We start from the raw sequence: 18,100 nt of genomic DNA, 5'->3' as shown, positions 1-18,100 counted from the left end.
ATGACAAATAGTTAGACATTTGTATTGCCAAAGCAATTATTACATACATTGAACATACAGGTATAAGACATGGACATAACAACAGACAAGGGATGTATCAGTGAATTATGTGCCTAATTATGTCTCTCTCTCTCTCTCTCTCTCTCTCTCTCTCCCCATGCTGTCCCCACATGCCGGACGCCCTCTTCTCACCTTTGCCCTTGTGATGTCAGGTAAGTGTTGTGTGTGTTTTATTTTCCCCACTCCTGTCTTTCTTTACCCTTTTTAAAGTGTGATTTCCTGGCAGTGGAAAACTCAATATGCTGTTGAGCTGATATGAGGGTGGCCTCATATGGCTGGCAGGGTCAGCGGCGTGATGGCTGTCTGCACGAGGGGCCTTTTATTGAGTTGCCCATCAGCTCGCTCCCCCCGCGCTGCCTGCTACCAGTACTCCCAGGACTAAGCCCTGATGGGTAGTGACAGGGGTAGAGCAGGGCAGTCTCTTGGACTTGCCGGCCACTGGAAAGATCCCAATAACCCCCCTTTTATAAACCGGCGGCGAGTGAGGCGAGTGTGGAAATTGAGCGTCTGTCTTTATCCCTCCTGACAGTGATCTGATAAGCAGTGAATGATGAATGCAGTCCATTTTGTATGGGCTAACGCCCATCTGCTGTGACAGTAACTAAATAAGCCTCTCTTTAGGCCAGCCCTCATTAGATTCTGTTAAGCTAGGACTTGGCCCTGTTTGCCTCGAGTGAGAAGCAAAGCTCTGCTGGCCATGGTCCCCAGTGTGTGGTTCACATTGTGTAGCAGTGGACTAAATGGGCTTTGCTGTTAGCCAAACAAGTTGTTTCCTTTTCCGCCTCTTGTATTGTGACAGTGACTTATGTTGGCCCACCAAGTGTTTCCACTAGTTGTCTATTAATTTGATGTTTTCTGCACCAGTGCAAGTTGAAGTCCAAACCTTACAGCATGTCATCGTGCACAGAAAAGCTGTGAGCTCTGTAATTCTATTTTCCATCTGTGCTGTGAGGTGTTAGTGCACTGTATTCTCCAACCACCTGCCATTTGCATATTTACATCTTCCCACCGTGGGGGGATACACTATCACAAGCGTTAGTTTTCTCTTAGCCACAGCCCTTTGGCATCCCTATCTGTAGGGTCAGCAGTTGGTGGGTCAGCGCTCAGTACAGAGGCTCAGCACAATCAGAGTGCAGCCCAACAGAGCGTGTGCGGAGCAGAGCGAACAGGTGTTGCGCTTATTTGGATATTCATATATTCTGCCCTGTTTATGAGTTGCCTGGCATTTTGTGTGTGTGTGTGTGTGTGGGCTTTCATGTATTGTTGGACATTTCATGTTCTCAGGTAGTTTGCTTGTGTGTGTGTTGTCTAAGGACAACATGGCTAAGGAGAGACGCCGGTGCAGCTCAGATGTCTTCTTAATTTTCTTTATTCTTTACTAAAAGGTGCAAAACATCACAAGCACCGGCGTCTCTCCTTCTCTCTAAAGTATCTGTTCTGGCCTGGTTGCATCGGATTGTCGCTAGACGACAGAAGCGCAGAGACCCTTACTGACAAAATGGCTGATTTTGAATCATGCTTTGAGCTTATGTTCTCCTTCAGCTAACTGTAGGTCATTTTCTTGTTTATGTGACTCTTTTTTATTGTGTGTGTGTGTGTGTGTGTGTGTGTGTGTGTATGTTTGTGTGTGTGTGTGTGTGTGTGTGTGTGTGTGTGTGTGTGTGTGTGTGTGCATTGAGTGTTTTCCATGTGGTGTAAGTGGAATATTTAATCTCCAATAATATGTTTATACGTTACCATCGCTCCTGTATGAAATTGGCTCCGCAGGAAGCCGGTTACATATATCCCCTATATCATAAATTACCCCAGTGCAAACTGTTGCTGAATAATTTGCATTGGCATGCAACACAAGTGCAGTAGACCCAACTGATACACTTGATTTCACCCCTGCGGCTGCTTTTGTGTGCTCAGCCTGCTGCTGTTTTTCTTCAAACAGTTTTCTGCCTTCTCTGGCTCTCTAGGTTGCCTTAAGGGCTCATGTAAGAAGCCTCTGTTGGAATTGTCTGTGTCCTTATATAATGACATCTTCAGGTAGAGGATGGCGGTATGTTGAACGGTGCTGTGGACTGAAGCAGGTGCTTCCTGGCACCTCCATCACGGAATACTATGTATGGAAAAACATCCGTAGTGCAAGTGTGATGTCAGCAAATGAAGTTTAAAAGCATCACATGTGAACCCTGAGGCCATATGCTGACTCTCACTGCAGAATCTCCATCTCGATCTTCACATGCTCTCTCTCTCTCTCTCTGTATATGTGTGTGTGTGTGTGTTTGTGTATGTGTTGTCTAAGGACAACATGGCTAAGGAGAGATCACTGTGCAGCCTGATGTCTTCTTAATTTTCTTTATTCTTTTTTACTAAAAGGTGCAAAACATCACAAGCAACCGGCGCTCTCCTTTCTCCCCAGCATCTGTTCTTGGCCTGGTTGCATCGGATTGTCGCTAGATCTACAGAAGCCGCGAGAGACCCTTCCTTACTGACAAAATGGCTGATTTTGAATCATGCTTTGAGCTTATGTTCTCCTTCAGCTAACTGTAGGTCATTTTCTTGTTTATGTGACTCTTTTTTTATTATTGTGTGTGTGTGTGTGTGTGTGTGTGTATGTTTGTGTGTGTGTGTGTGTGTGTGTGTGTGTGTGTGTGTGTGTGTGTGTGTGTGCATAGAGTGTTTTCCATGTGGTGTAAGTGGAATATTTAATCTCCAATAATATGTTTATCGTTACCATCGCTCCTGTATGAAATTGGCTCCAAGAGGAAGCCGGGTTACATATATCCCTATATCATAAATTACCCCAGTGCAAACTGTTGCTGAATAATTTGCATTGGCATGCAACACAAGTGCAGTAGACCCAACTGATACACTTGATTTCACCCCTGCGGCTGCTTTTGTGTGCTCAGCCTGCTGCTGTTTTTCTTCAAACAGTTTTCTGCCTTCTCTGGCTCTCTAGGTTGCCTTAAGGGCTCATGTAAGAAGCCTCTGTTGGAATTGTCTGTGTCCTTATATAATGACATCTTCAGGTAGAGGATGGCGGTATGTTGAACGGTGCTGTGGACTGAAGCAGGTGCTTCCTGGCACCTCCATCACGGAATACTATGTATGGAAAAACATCCGTAGTGCAAGTGTGATGTCAGCAAATGAAGTTTAAAAGCATCACATGTGAACCCTGAGGCCATATGCTGACTCTCACTGCAGAATCTCCATCTCGATCTTCACATCTCTCTCTCTCTCTCTCTCTCTCTCTCTCTCTCTCTCTCTCTCTCTCTGTATATGTGTGTGTGTGTGTGCGTGCGTATATGTGTGTGTGTGTGTGTGTGTGTGTGTGTGTGTGTTTGAGTGTATGTTTATACATGTCTATACATGTCTATATCTGTATCGGTGTGTCACCGAATGAAAAAGTGATATTGATCTCCCTTAGGCATGCATGCCTTCTTCCCGGTTGCCATGTTTGTACTGATGGTTTGTCTGGGAGATGTACTGCAAAGCAATGCAGGAGATTTCATTTGTGTTGGGTGCACTAACCTCCTGCTGTTTTCAAACACTGGCTTTTAGAACAGCTCCTCTCACTCTCTTACTACTACTCCCCCTCTCTGTCTCTTTCCATCCTCTCTCTCTCCCTCTCTCTCTTTCTGTCTCCCACCATCCCTCCCTCTCTCTCTCTCACTCTCTCTGTCTCTCCCCCTCTCTGTCTTTCTCCATCCCTCTCTGTTTCTCTCTCTCTCACACACACACTGTATTTTTCTTTCTCTGTGTGAATGTAATGACTGAATCCACTACCTTGCAGTGTATGAAATCAGCCAAAATTGCCAAAACATTACTAACTGACAATAGAATGCAGTGAACTAGCTTACTAAATGTGTCATTCAGTTTGGACATTAAACACAGCAAGCAAGCAGTTTCAGGCTACATGCAGAATGGAGAATAACCCAATTGTCCCAAAGGTCCCAGTTCCCACCAGTTCCCACCAGCACCAGATTTGTTCTTGGTGTTGTTCTCGTTTATGTTGTTGAGTTAACTGTCTGTGACGGAAACATCACTGATATAACAACACTACACAAGTAGGCCAAAGTAATGATAGCTTAATAGTGGTGCTGAAACTGTGTTTGGTAGCCATTTTGTGCTACTATTTATGCTATTATTACAGACAGGCAATTATTAGACGTACCCATTACTGTAAAGTTTACATACATTTAGTCATCATGTAGTAAACCATTATATGGCCCATTAGATTGTGTTCCTTAAATTGACATATCAATCCAATTCAATCGTATTTATATAGCACCATATGTCTTGAGGCACTTTACAGAGCTTGAACATAAGTCATTCCCAGAATAAGCACTCTAAGTATCCTCATTTGTTTTTAAATGTGTAGCTTTTTAAATAGACAAAAGGCTTATAGAGTCATACACATCTTTTCAACACGCCATGTCTTTGTTCATAATATTTGTCTGTGCTGCTGTCTCTTCTGTCTGTGCCATGTAATGTGTTTAACCACCACCATCGTAGTAGGGGACAATGGAAATAAATGTGTGGGTGATGGACTAGCGACAAGACAGAATAGGAGGAACCCTTGTGAAAGCATGCTAATCCAAGCACAGTGCAGTATGACTAACATGCATGCGTAAGTGCGGTCCTGTGCATATGTAGAGCCATATGTAGCAAATGTGAAAATGGTGGCGTGGATGTTGCACTAAAGAGAATATAAGTGTAAGCCTGCGTGGCACACTGAGCAGACTGTTCAGCAGGAGACGGATAATCCTCTGGCGGCAAGATGAAAATCGATCATGCCACACAGCTACCCATGCCTTCTCTCTCTCTCTCTCTCTCTCTCTCTCTCTCTCTCTCTCTCTCTCTCTCTCTCTCTCTCTCTCTCACACACATACACACACACACACAAACCCTCTCACACACACACACACACACACACACACACAAACCCTCTCACACAGAAACACACAAACACATCCTTATAGATGGCACCCACTCATTATTGCAGCCCTTGCAGGCCCTGGAGTCCCGCAGCCTCAGATTTGGCCGCAGATCTGAGTATGAGTGGGTGTACTTCTCCTGCTTTATTATACACGCTGGTGGCACACTGAATGGCTCTAGTGCAGCTAATCAATACCACTCAAAAGAGGCAAGGTTAATTCATTTGTTAAGCACGGAGCGCAGCCACAAGAATCCTTAATGGAGAAGTGTCCACCGTGTCACTGCGGCATCCGCTCCACTCCATCTCCGCTCGTTGGGGGTCTCCGGGGGCCATGGCACGGCTGGCTCCCACTGACCTCTGCTCATGAAGGCAGAGGTGTATGCTGGGAATGTTGAGGTATTTCCTCTGTCTTTTTTTCTTTCTACACTAGACCAATTAAAGGTTTTTTTTTTTTTTTCAAATCTTTAAGAATTACCCAGAAATGTCACACAACAGAATGTGAAGAAACAACTGTTTTGGCAGAATGTCTGTCTCTGTGTTGCCCATATATCCAGCATGCAAACCGACTCTCTTGTGATATCAATTTTTAACATGTGTACAATGCAAGTCAATGGAAGTGTTTAAGATAGCCTGAAGCTTGAGGAGCTCCAGATAGCCCCCTTAAGCAGAAGGTTCCACTTGCCTGTGTTGATAGTTCAGTGTCACCCATGTATGATATAGTCAGGAGAAACGTACAAGCCACGAGAGACCACTACATAATGCATGATACTGTAGGTGCAGTTATCATGCGCTGCTCACTGTGTGAGCAGCTGAATCATGCACATAATGGCACACCTAAGTAGGTGTATTTTAATGAAACCTACACTGCATTTTAATGAGTGTATTTTAATGAAACTTACACAGTAGATTTGTGGAGAGAAAGTGAAAAATACCTATGATATGAAATATGGTATACTTCATATGCTATATAAAATATATAATTACAATTAAAAATATATACAATTCAATTCCAAGCATTAGAGCGTCGTTTCCTTTACAGAATAACCAACAGGAGAGCATTCAGAGTGCAATATAGTGGTCGCTGTTGTAGGACGTGTTTATAACAGGGACCAGTCATCTTCGCACCTCTGCGGCCTCCGAGGAAGGTTGATGAGTGGCGTTCATCCTCTCTGGGACTGCATGAATTAGTTAGAGGTGTGGGGCGGGAGTGCTCTGGGCTGTGATGCAGCTGACTTCAGCTGGCCACAGTGCCACAGCTTAATGCCAAAGTGATGTATAACAGACAGAGGTTAAGCACTCTGCCCTTGTTAACCAAGTGTGGGCTGCTGTGGGGTGTAGACCGGGTTGTATATGCTGTAAGTATGGTTGTCTGTTAGGCTGCGTTAGGCTGACATTGTGCTTTTGCCCAGCAGCTGTCAGGGTGGAGTGGATATGCTGAGGACTGAAGAGATGTACTCACAGACTTCTAACAGTCTGTTACAGCAATTCACGTTCCACTTTTTGGTGTCAGTCTCTCATGAATACACACATACACACACACACACACACACAGACACACACACACACACACCATGTCCATATAGCACATCAAAAGCATTAGGGAACAGTGTGTGCACCAGCTCTGGGCCCCATCTGAGGAACAAGGCCAACCTGCTCCACTAGTCTCTAATTATCCCACACATCAATAAAAGATACCTATAAATAAAGCAGCCATTTTCCCTCCTCAAGTTGGTGCACATCTTAAAAATGTAAAAGAGCCAAATGAATGTCTAATTGGTGCAGCTGATTTAATGGCTGCCTCTATTGATTTCACCCCAGCCTCATCAATCATGGCATTAATAATCTGAGATAATTGTGGAAATAATAAACACTGCTGGGACAATAACTTCCCCATTCCTGAATAACTAACAAGTGTGGAGATATATGAGGTCATGGAGAGAGAGAGAGAGAGAGAGAGAGATAGGTAAGAGAGGGAGAGAGAGAGAGAAAGAGAGAATTAAGCAAGTATCACACTGGGACAATGGCTTCAGCATCTTGACCCCCCCCCACCCCCCCTCTCCATCGACCGTCTACAAAATCACTGAAGCTGCCAACAGTGCTGTAGTGTTGAGTATCATGTAATATTTATGCACACAAACCAGCACGCCTATATATAGACCGCATAGCTCCATGCTTGGAGAGGCTATCTTGAAAGAAAATTCAATCATTGTTACAGAGAGGAGTGTTAGGAGAAATAGGCAAATGAGATTGCCGCTCCATCTCCCTTTGCTATTTGTAGCTGTTGTGTTCACTGAAGCCATATATGCATATTATTCATACAAGCTGTTTGTTTCATAACCCAGCCAACCTCATTGAAAGAGAGATCATGCAGAAGAACATTTCTGCAGCTATTTTTTTTTAAAACCTAAAATGAGGAAAGAGCTCTGTTGGTGTTGTAGTTTTTGCAGAAGGAAAATACATTTCAATACATGCGTTACATGCATACATTTCCAGTGTTTTTCCATTCAGGCATATGGTATCATCACCGCAATCTGTTTGGCCTGTGTTCTACACCTGTCGTGGAGCAGAGGTAGTGAAGCAAACAGAGTTGAGTCTATACTGTACACGTCTTCAATGATATGCTTTTATTCATTTGCTTTGGATGTGTTGTCTTTAGCAGGTAAATAGCTGTAGAAATGCCTTCAAACAGTCTTCTTTCAACTCTGAAGGACATGCAAACAGTTGATATTTCTTTTTATGTGTACAAAAGTAAATAGTTTCTTTAAAATACTTAATCTGACAAACTGTTCTCACTTTCATTCGCACACACACACACACACACACACACACACACACACACACACACACACACACACACACACACACACACACACACACACACACACTTCATATCCACATTGTCAATATTGTCATCCAGAGTGAAAAACATTTGCAAAATCACACACCCCCTACACATTTCTGCTAGGAATAGTCAGGAGCTAGCCCCTCTGTTCAGCAGGCAATATGGTCTGACACACTGCGACCCATCCAGCTGCAGCAACATTTTATGGCACCATTGGTGCAGCTGGTGCTGAAGCAGAAGCAGGATGTTCCAATCCTGGCCATAGGGCCGGGCCAGTGGGCTCTCTGTCTGCTGCTGCTGCTGTGGCTCCACCAGCTCCTGATCTCTCTTATGCTGGTGCTAGGACACTAGAGAGCACCCTGCACCTTCCAACGCTGATGCTGTTTCACCACTGCTGCCTCTGCTAGCCTCTGCTGACTGCTGCTGTGAGCCCTTTTTCTCTCCTCTCCTCTCTTCTCCTCTCTTCCTCTCTCCTCTCTTCATCTCACCTCTCCTCTCTTCTCCTCTCCTCTCTCCTCCTCTCCTCATCTCTATTCTCCTCTCATCTCCTCTCCCTCTCCTCTTCTCTCTACTCCTCTCCTCTCCTCATCTCTCTTCTCCTCTCATCTCCTCTCCCTCTCCTCTCCTCTTCTCTCTACTCCTCCTCTCTTCCCCTCTCCTCTCCTTTCCTCTCTTTTCCTCTGCTCTTCTCTCCTCTCACCTCATCCCCATCCATGCATCATGTTTTCAAACACATTTCAAAGGAATCTAGAAACACCATCTGTGCACACAGCCAGCCACACAATGAACAACCAGAGCAGGAAATAATACAGAAAAATATGCTTGTATTTTAAAGAATATATTCCATAATTACATTGAAATGTGTTTTAGCATCTGGATTTTCCTCCCCAGTTGCACAGCAGTTGCTTTGAGAAGGCATATAAATTATAAATCCTTTCAATTTCAAATTCATTTTTATTTTACCGTTTAAGGCTAAATATTTGTACCAACTTGACTGTTCTCACTCTTCACATAGAGCTCCTGACATGATAGCTCAGTCTTAAAAAACAAATAGTCAAGGCATGGCGCAAGGTATCACATCCTTATTTTAGTTTATTTTGATGGCGCACAATATCTTCAAATTAGCTGATGTGAAGTATGCCATCTCAGTGCATTGTGTTCTATTTTCACAGTTGTTTCTTCCCTTATCTGTTCAGAAATGAGAGGAGAATAAAAATGCAAACCACAACAGCAAAAGGGCAAGCCAGCACAATGATTATTCCTCACAGATAAACAAAAAATAATGTGTATAGTAAGGTAGAAAGAAAGTGAGATCTCAAAATCTGATTTAGGCTCTGCGTTTTGAATGATGTGATGCCATCACTCTTCCCTGTGTTCATTTCCTAGCTGGCTACGGCCACTAGAGACCAGACATTACATCCTCGACCACATCACCTGTGTCTTCCCAATGCCTCTGCAGACAGCTTTATGGTGAATAGCAATTCATTTATTTAAACATCATAATTTTTTTAGTTTACAAAACAAATAGGATAGCTTCTTGCATTTCCCCCACTCTTGCATTTCTGCTTTTATAACATATTTTATACAGACTCTGTTTTTGTTCTTTTTTTATTATTTTCAAATCTCCTCACTTTGATTTTTTTTATATTCTCCACCCCCCACCATTTCCTTGTCATTAATACAATAAAAACAGTGTTTTTTCATCTGGACGTCCCCAGTTTTTTTTTTTTTTTTGTCAGAATGTTGTTTTTTTTTTTTTTAGAATATCCTGAATTAGAAAGACACATTAAAGCTGAAATATCCTCTCCACCACGGCGTAATTCCACAAAGCTTTGTTTTGCGTCAAGTCAACAGGTCCTTCAGTAGGCAGAGACTGATCACAAGTCAGCAGTAAAATCCACCGTCTCTCAGTCTCAAGGAGCTGCCACTTTCCAGCCACCACACCCCCATTCTTCTTCTCCAGTTAGCCATCCATCCATCCATCCATTCATCTATCAATCCTTTTGTTCCAGCCAAGTGCAGCGTGGTGCAGTGCGCTGTCTGATTTGTCCAAGCTACATCAATCCAGTGAAACTCACCCACCCCCAGTGGGAGAAAGGGAAACCAAAAGCCTCCAGTGCTCCCTCGGAGGGCCCGCCGGCTGCATCACACCTCGCACTCCCGCGAGGGTTGCTGCTGGCAGGTGCAGGTGCCATACTCGTTGATGATGACCAGGGCCCCCTCGATGTGGTTGGGCTTGTAGTCGACGTAGTACTCTGGTGTGGACATGGTGGCCATCTGTTGCATGGTCTGCTTCTGCTTCTGCTTGCGGCGCTGGCTGGTGAAGCACTGGCGGAGCTGCCTCACGCCGGCCGGGAAACACTTCCAGGAGACGTAGAGCATGAGCACCACGATGAGGAATGAGAAGATCAGGGCCATGGTGCCTGTCACCACCTTCTGGATCTGCATGGTGCTGTCCAGGTCCTCGGCCGGCGGGGTGACAGTGAAGGTGCCGGTCACCACGCCACCGCCCTCCGTCTCCTGGAGGTTGTACGTGCTGCGGGTCGGGCCTTCGTAGATGTAGCCCGGACCGGCCCGGTCGCCACGGGTGATGGTGAAGGTCTGGGTGGTGCTGTCGGCGCCTTCCTCACAGAGCTGGAAGGCGTAGACGGCGTCCAGGATGTCCTCGCCCTGGGCGATGTCCGGGCTGGAGCAGAGCAAGGCGCTGTCACGCTGACCCCGGAAGCTGCTGAGCCAGGAGGCCAGGGCGCAGACGTTGCGACTGCACTCCCACTCGTTCCCCGAGAGCATGATACTGTCCAGCGAGCCCCACGAGTCCAGGATCCGCTGGTCCAAGTAGGCGAGCTTGTTGGCGTCCAGCATGAGTGTTTTCAGGTTGGGAACGCTCTCGAACACGTGCGGCTCAATGTACTCAATCTCGTTGCCGGCGAAATCGATCTTCTCCAAGAAGTGCCAGGTCCAGTCAAGAGTGTTGACCACAATGGTGGCCTTGTTGTTGCGCATGTAGAGTGTGCGCAGGGAGATGAGTCGAGGAAAGTGGGCCAGGTTGATTTTCACCAGTTCATTGTGCTCCAGATGCAGCTCAGTCAGTTTGAACAGCCCGGCAAACGAGTTGCGTGCCAGGCTCTGCAGCTGGTTGTAGCCCAGATCCAAGAACTGCATGCTTCTGCAGTCCTGGAAGATCCTCACAGGGACAAACTTGAGGGCATTGTAGCGCAGATGCAAATTGGTTAGCTTCCTAAGGCCATGGAAAAGGTCAGGCTCCAGCTCCTGCAGCCTGTTGTAGGATAAATCCAGGATGCGCAGGTTGGGCAGAGGTTTGAACGTGCCATTCGCCAGGCTCTCAATCCGGTTGGTGCTTAGGTCCAGCTCCTTGATGCGACGCAGCCGCTCGAAGGCATTCTCCTCGACCAGCTGGATGCCGTTGTGATCCAGGTAGAGCCAGGTGAGCTGCGACAGGCCGACAAAGTTGGCTTCCCGCAGCTCAGATATGTTGTTCTCCCGCAGGGACAAGCCAACAGCGCTGCTCAGGTTGCGGGGGATCTCCGTCAGGTTAAGCCCCTCGCAGTAGATGAGTTTGTTGTCGCAGCGACACAGCCGCGGACAAGAGCCCTCCACCAAGGGAACCATTTTCAGAAAAATACCCAGCGAGCACAGTAGCAACCCGGGGGGCTTCCTCAATGGCCACTTTAGGTACAGACCAATTAGAAGGAAATCCATTAGCATGAATATCCTGAGATATATCCCAGACAAAGTCCATTGAAAACGTCTCAGATTTGTATCGTTTTGTGCGTCATGATTTGTAAGCTCCCCAGGCCAGAACGCTCTCTCCTTGTTGCCCCCTATTTTTGACAGATTTTTGGTGTGACTGATGGTGCTTTACTGACAGGAGCAATCCTGCCCCCTCCGAACGATAGGAATTAAGAGAGACAGAGGACAAGTCACTTTGCTCATGTTAGATGCGAGTGAAGAGGTGGCAAGGAGGAGGGGGAGCGGTGGGGATTTTTTTTCTAAAAAAAAGTATTCTTCAGGAAACAATCTCATATAAAAGGATTCCTACTCACCCTTATTCCAGAGGCTGACAACCCCTATTCAGCGGCTTCCTTTGTGCAGACACTAATTATGTGCGAATTTTAAAAAGACCCCAGTGTGGAACAAATTCGGCTCCCCCTCCCTTTTTTCAGCGGACAGCAGATCCTGGCAGACTTACAATGTCTTAGTTCTCCTCGAGTGAAAGAAGCAGAAAGCGACGGAGTCCAAGTAGCTTTCAGTAAACTGGTAGGAAGTGCAAGTTCCCCTTAGCTGCATGCATGAGCGTTGTCCTCCTCCTCTCTCCGATCCTCTGCAGTGACTGTTGCGATGATCAGAGGTGGAGAGGGAGAGAGCATGAGAGAGAGAGAGAGGGAGAGAGCAGAGAAGGAGAGGAGAGAGGGGAGAAAAAAAAACAGAGGAAGAGAAAGAAAAAAAATCCTCTTAGAACTCTTTAATTTCTTCGCCCTCCCCCCTTTTTAACTAAAGACTCTGCCGATGTGTCGACACAAATTAGCGTCTGTCGCATGAAGTGATCACTGACCTGCGATGTTTAATCCAGTGAGGCGGGTCATTGCATTCTCAGTCTTGAGGAGAAAAAAATGCATTCAGAGAGCCTCGATTCAACAAGGGTCTTTGATCTCCTTGGTTCCTTTTTTTTCTCTCACACTCTTTTTTTCTCCTCCTACACTCTCTGTTCGTTATCACTGATTACCAGACGTTTTTTTAGTATCCCAAATTCAGTTTGAGGATTGAATATGTGGTCAGTCAAGCCCCTCTGGTGCTGGCCGTGCTGCTGATGGAGCAACACGCATCTGGTCTGTTCCCGGCTCTGGAGGCTGTTGCTGAGAACTGAGGCAGACAGTGGTGCGGCTGGGGCGTAGTGTGCGGAGGAGAGGAAAGGAGAGGAGAGGAGAGGAGAGCGGAGTGTGGTGCCGTGCAAGCAGGCTAGTGTGCTGGCATAGCATGCAGGAGCACCTTCTGTTCACTGAGTGTCGTAAGCCACTCACAATTCAGCCTGTGCTCTCTCTCTCTCACGCTCTCTCACTCTGTCTTTCTCTCGCTCACTCTTTCTCTCTCTCTCTCTCTCTCTCTCTCTCTCTCTCTCTCTCTCTGTTTGTCCCTGTGTCTCTTGCTCGCTCACTCTCTTGTACATTTGCTCTTCAGTGCTCGGATATTTTCATATTCAAAAGGGGCAGGGCTTAGAGCTGGGTTTTAATGAGCACAGAACTGGCTCTCCCCTCCTTCTCTTCCTCCTACTCCTTTACTTCCTCCTCCTCCACTCTCTCTATCTCTCTCTCTCTCTCTTCCCTCCCCCCATCTCTCTCTCTTTCCACTCCCCTCGCCAGCTTTAATGAATTAAACCAAGCCATCTATCTGCTGTGTCTTTCCATGTTGCCTGCAGAATTCTGCTTCTTCATTATTAAAGATTCATATGTCTCTAATGACTGGAAGAGTGCCTCATATGTGTTCCATCTCAGTGGCTCTACCCTGTTCGTTTCCCAGACATTTAAAGTAGGCACATAGGTGACTCAGACGATGCAGGGAATTTCACTGTTCATCTGTTGGCCAACTGATATTCCAAATGGCTTATAATTGTTTTCTTTTTCATTTTTCCTCTGAAGATAGTATCCACGAATTTTGAGATTTGAGTAGAATGTAAGAAAACATAGTTTTTGTGTTGAGAAATGTCTAGCTGCAGTCCAGTGTTGTAGCCGAGCTCGCGATGTGAACTGCTCCATTTGCCCTGCTAGTTTAGCTTCATCAGACTGTTAGCTCCATTAAGGAATAAGAGGAAGTTCAAAAAGCATGGCCACAGCCGTGTGTTCCATATGGTATTGCCGTTTGTTGGTAACACAGCTAAATGCTCACTGTCACTGCCTCTTTCCTTCTTTCTTTCTATCTTTCTTTCTTCCTTTTTTCTTTCTTCTTCAGTGTTGCCGTTTTTTAAAGGCTTCATGCACTGCTTGAACAAGAGAAAAGACCTGAATGCAAAATGTCCCTCTCATAATGGTGACTCCCCTGCCATGTAAGTGGCTGTGTACAGATTGTAGTTTGAAAACAGATATCATCTGTTGCCACTTAGCTGGGGTAACATAAATATTCTGCTCAGGAGATGCACTCCCCTTCGGCCCAGTGGACATGATTCCCGAAGGCCTGTTATTCCATTTCGATTCATTTTCAAGGACAATGAGCTGTGACGATCCCTCACATGAAGCAAACAGGCTTGCCATAGCGCGTCCCTCTCTCAGTCAACAGATGTCTTGACTTCCACAACGGCCTCCTATCTGCTCAGCTCTCTGTGGAATAGAATCGGAAAACAAACAAAAGAATGGGCTTTTAAAAAAACATGAATGTTTGCTAAGTTTGTCCCTTTAATTGATGCGTTGGTTGGTAATAAGGGTGTTAACAATATTGTCAGTGTGGATTACTAGGGCAGGCCAGTGAAAGCCCTCTGCCACCTTTCTGTTTGCTGGACTGGTTTGACCAAGAGAGGTGGGGGTCAATCTAGCCCAGTGTTGGAAGCGGGGTCAGGCGAGATAAACACATCCCAGAAATGTGTTGCACTCATAACTGAGTGTTTGTTGTTATTTTGTTGTCTCTTTTTTTAATATGAATGATACATATGCTCTGGATAATAGTGGAGATATTAGTCTTCCCAGCAGCCAATGAAGGACAGCATTAGCCTTGTTCAGTAGCCTAGCAGTGTAAATGGAAAATATTTGGCTTTCAGGGAAATAAGGAAGTGCCTGGTAGGGGATATAGTCTGATAATGTTTCATTTGAGAGTCCAGAGCCTTTTTCTTTTCAGAGATTAGGATCAGAATGCAACGCCAAAAACGTTGCATACAGTATGTAATAGTCTCCAACCTGTAGAGCATTGTGCAGTTTGTAGACCTCCCTCCACCCATGGTTTTAGCCTACCTGCTAGCATGTCAGCCTCCCATTCTGAGATGCTGCAAGTTTGCGGGTCCAGACTGGGGCGAGGCTGACCTGTGTCAACACAACGCAAGCTACATTAGTGCCATGCCCCGGATGGGAGTCTCAAAAAAATGATGTATCACAGATGCAACAATGATGCACTTTTCTATCCTTGCTGTAATGAATGGCTGCAGCATCATAATTGCAAGGCATGGCATGATATGCAAGTAGACAGCTCTTCAGTTTACACTTTTAAGAGCTTTAGCTGATGGGCACACCGGGTGATGGTAGCCAGACCCCAGCGCTGACAGGTAGGCCTACTGGTACAGACTAGGAAGGAGCTTTTGGGGGATTCTGGGATTGCTGTCAGGTCTACAGTGATGGTTTTGTTTCCTTGTTCCTCTCCCCTGGTTTCTTTCACGCTCACTTTCTCTCACTGCTGGCATTCAGATGTAGTGAAACAGACATGATTTTGCAAAATTGAGTCTTTGACACTTTCTCACTCGTGACTTTACTCACTTTATGATGCTAAAGAACACACATACACAAACACACACACACACATGCGAGTTTAATATGAATTTGAGCACAGGTCTATTAATTAATCAATTATGATTAAAAGTGTTGTATGACTCAAAGGTATGACTCAAGAGAGTTGTATTTAAAAAAAAGATATATATAGCAATGTAATGCAATAATATATATTCATACAATGTAATTGCCATTGAGAAGCAAAGCAGGATGTGGAAATAAAAGCCAAAACAAATTAATTCAATCTGATGGAATCAGCCCTGTGAAACTAATGAAAGTAAGTGAGCTTTTGAAGATGAGTCATGGGAGCGTTTTGCTTTTCCTGCTTGTTTTATGGGCCTGTGCTGTCACACTCTCATCCAGGCCCTGAGCTAGGGATGTGGGTGGCCTAGTCATCACTGCTGAGTACAGACCTAGACCAGGAGATGAGATTTGTGTTTTTCAGCCCTGTGGGACACAGGCAGATTTTGTAAGACACGTGTCCTCCTGCATCAACTTCACTGTTTGCTTACTTTCTCTAAGCAGTCTTTCTGATTCACCCACCATTTTTTGCCATTTGGACTTTTACTTGTTTCGAGTACCGAGCTTCGAATGGGTGGTTGACAGACACACTTTCTCAGTCTGTGTCTCCATAAAATCCATCTTCATTGCCCTAACAAAGAGGAGCAACTTGTTTTCGGTGTCGACGCTATTAACTTAAACTAGACAAGGCAGGGAGCATGAAATTAGCTAGCACACATTATTAATTAGGAGATTTTTTTTGTTTACACAGGATATGCTTAATCAATATCCTATTATGCCTCACTAAGACTTTCTGCAACATTATTTATTTATTTATTTATTTATTTATTTATTTATTAACCACAGTGACACACTCCTCCTGTATTTAGTGGGAAAAGGGGCTGATGATTAGGAAACATCTCACTTATGGCATTTTTGCTCCATTAGTGTCCGGGTTGTTATTGAACACACACACACACATACACACACACACACACACACACACACACAGACACACATTGGTTCTGTAGCCTTGCCAGTGTAATGTGTGCCCATGACACCATAATGGACGCGAGTTCTGTACTCGACTTGATGAGACTTAAAATGGCTGCCCTGTCTGGCAGTGGCCATCCAGGGGCATACATCACCGCCGTGCCGCTGATCTAGATCAGCAAGGCTGTCAGAAGGGGCCACATATTTGTTTAACCCTTGTCTGTCCAGCCAGCCTTCCCTTTTTGTGCTTGTCTTTAATTTGCTCCAAAAACAGTATTGTAGTTTCTACCAAAGGTTTTTAGAAAGGAGTGGAGAATAGCTATGGTACGTCACGCACTGATAATGTGCAGCTAATTAAATCCCAGTTTAATTTTCATTCATTTCAGCTCTGAGCTTTGCTTGCCAGGGTTTACTGTAATATACTGTATATTGTTCTGTAATTTCCTGTTAAAGGATTAATAAAGGATCTAATCTAATCTAATATGGACACTTTCTTGACTAGCACTGCGATTCCCTTCACTTTTTGTAACTGTTATCCATGTCTGTGTATCAATTCTATTGAATTACAGTTGCCTTGCGGAAACAGTGTCCATCCCTCATTAACCCCTTTACCTTAGGCCACTGAGCCAAGGGAGACTCTAATGGGTGATAAACGAAGAGGAAGTGAATCATTGACAAATCATGGTTCAGGATAATCATTCTCTCCAAATCAATTAGATGTGGTCAGGAATGTGAAGCCTAATAGGAGAGATGTGTAAAAAAGTGACTACCCTTTCAGTTCACGGTCAGATCTGTAGGCCTTATTTACTATCTGCAAATCAGACTCCTTTGTGGCATGTAATTACTGACTAAGGAACTGCGTTGGTGGTGGTGGTGGTCTGGAGTGGGGATTCTTCACGAGTCTCTCTCTCTCTGTCCACTAAACAGTGGCATGTGGATTCATCTTTTCCAGTAATTCCATCTCTCTTAACTCTCAGCAGCTCTGTGCAGTCAAGGACCTGCTGTTGCAAAGTCATTTACTGAAACTTTCCCCAGCTAGCTGCTCAGGACTGCTGCTCTTCAGCTACCCAGACAGCCTGCTGTCTGGTGTGTGTGTGAGTGTGTGTGAGAGAGAGAGAGAGAGAGAGAGAGAGGCACCATGTGAAAGTTCTCTCATAAGCACCATAAAGGAACTCTGGTCTTCACCGGTCAGCAGCAGGCATGGTGGGGTTGAAAGGACCGCCATGTTGACTGAACGTCCAGTGGAGTGGAACTGAGATTCTGATGGTTGTCAGTCTGCTGCAGGCCTTGCTGTCATTCTTAAAGCAGAAAGCAAAGGATTTAGACAGTGGAGTGGAAAGGTTTTTTTTTCTCTCTACCAGATACGCTCTATTCATTTGTGGTGACTTGTTTTGAATGAGGAGCCACTGCATTTTGTCAGGTTTGAGTAAGATTGGTGGATCAGTGGCAGCGGTTGTGACACTCATGTACTAGACCTGACAGAAAGGTATTGTCAGCCCATTGGGTTTCTAGTTGTGGTTTTAGAGTTATATCCTCGCCAACCATTCACCCAGGCAAAAGCTAACGTTTGGAAAACATCTGTAGGATGAAATGAAATCTAAATAGCATCTGACGCTAATAACTGTCAAAAAGAGTTTTTTTTGTCTCTTTCTATCCAAAAACATTTCCATCAATAGTCCCAGAGTGACACACCATCAAAGATTTTTTGTGTAGAGGCATAACTCATCCGACACTTGTCATGCGGGCTGACTAGATTGACACTTTATTTATCCCTGCTGGGTTTGGCCGTGTTGATTA

At 45.1% G+C, this 18,100-nt stretch overlaps 2 protein-coding genes across 3 annotated transcripts in view; one reads left to right on the top strand and one right to left on the bottom strand.

Annotated features, from left to right (window-relative positions):
* ctnna2 (catenin (cadherin-associated protein), alpha 2) overlaps window positions 1-18,100 on the top strand; it is a 404,887-nt gene that overhangs the window by 279,947 nt on the left and 106,840 nt on the right. The window lies entirely within an intron of this gene.
* lrrtm1 (leucine rich repeat transmembrane neuronal 1) lies at window positions 8,418-12,906 on the bottom strand. The gene is made up of 2 exons (XM_048246944.1): window positions 12,403-12,906; window positions 8,418-12,180 (listed from the first exon to the last, which is right to left on the bottom strand). The coding sequence occupies exon 2, from the start codon at window positions 11,553-11,555 to the stop codon at window positions 9,975-9,977; it is 1,581 nt and encodes a 526-aa protein (XP_048102901.1). The 5' UTR covers window positions 11,556-12,180; window positions 12,403-12,906; the 3' UTR covers window positions 8,418-9,974.

Source organism: Alosa alosa, chromosome 1 (genome assembly GCF_017589495.1).
Source record: "Alosa alosa isolate M-15738 ecotype Scorff River chromosome 1, AALO_Geno_1.1, whole genome shotgun sequence".
NCBI lineage: Eukaryota > Metazoa > Chordata > Actinopteri > Clupeiformes > Clupeidae > Alosa > Alosa alosa.
Note: the sequence above shows the minus strand (reverse complement) of the source record. Positions and strands in the feature narration are given on the sequence as shown.

Coding starts and splice junctions, on each gene's coding strand:
- lrrtm1 (XM_048246944.1), bottom strand. CDS start 11,555: ATGCTAATGGATTTCCTTCTAATTGGTCTGTACCTAAAGTGGCCATTG.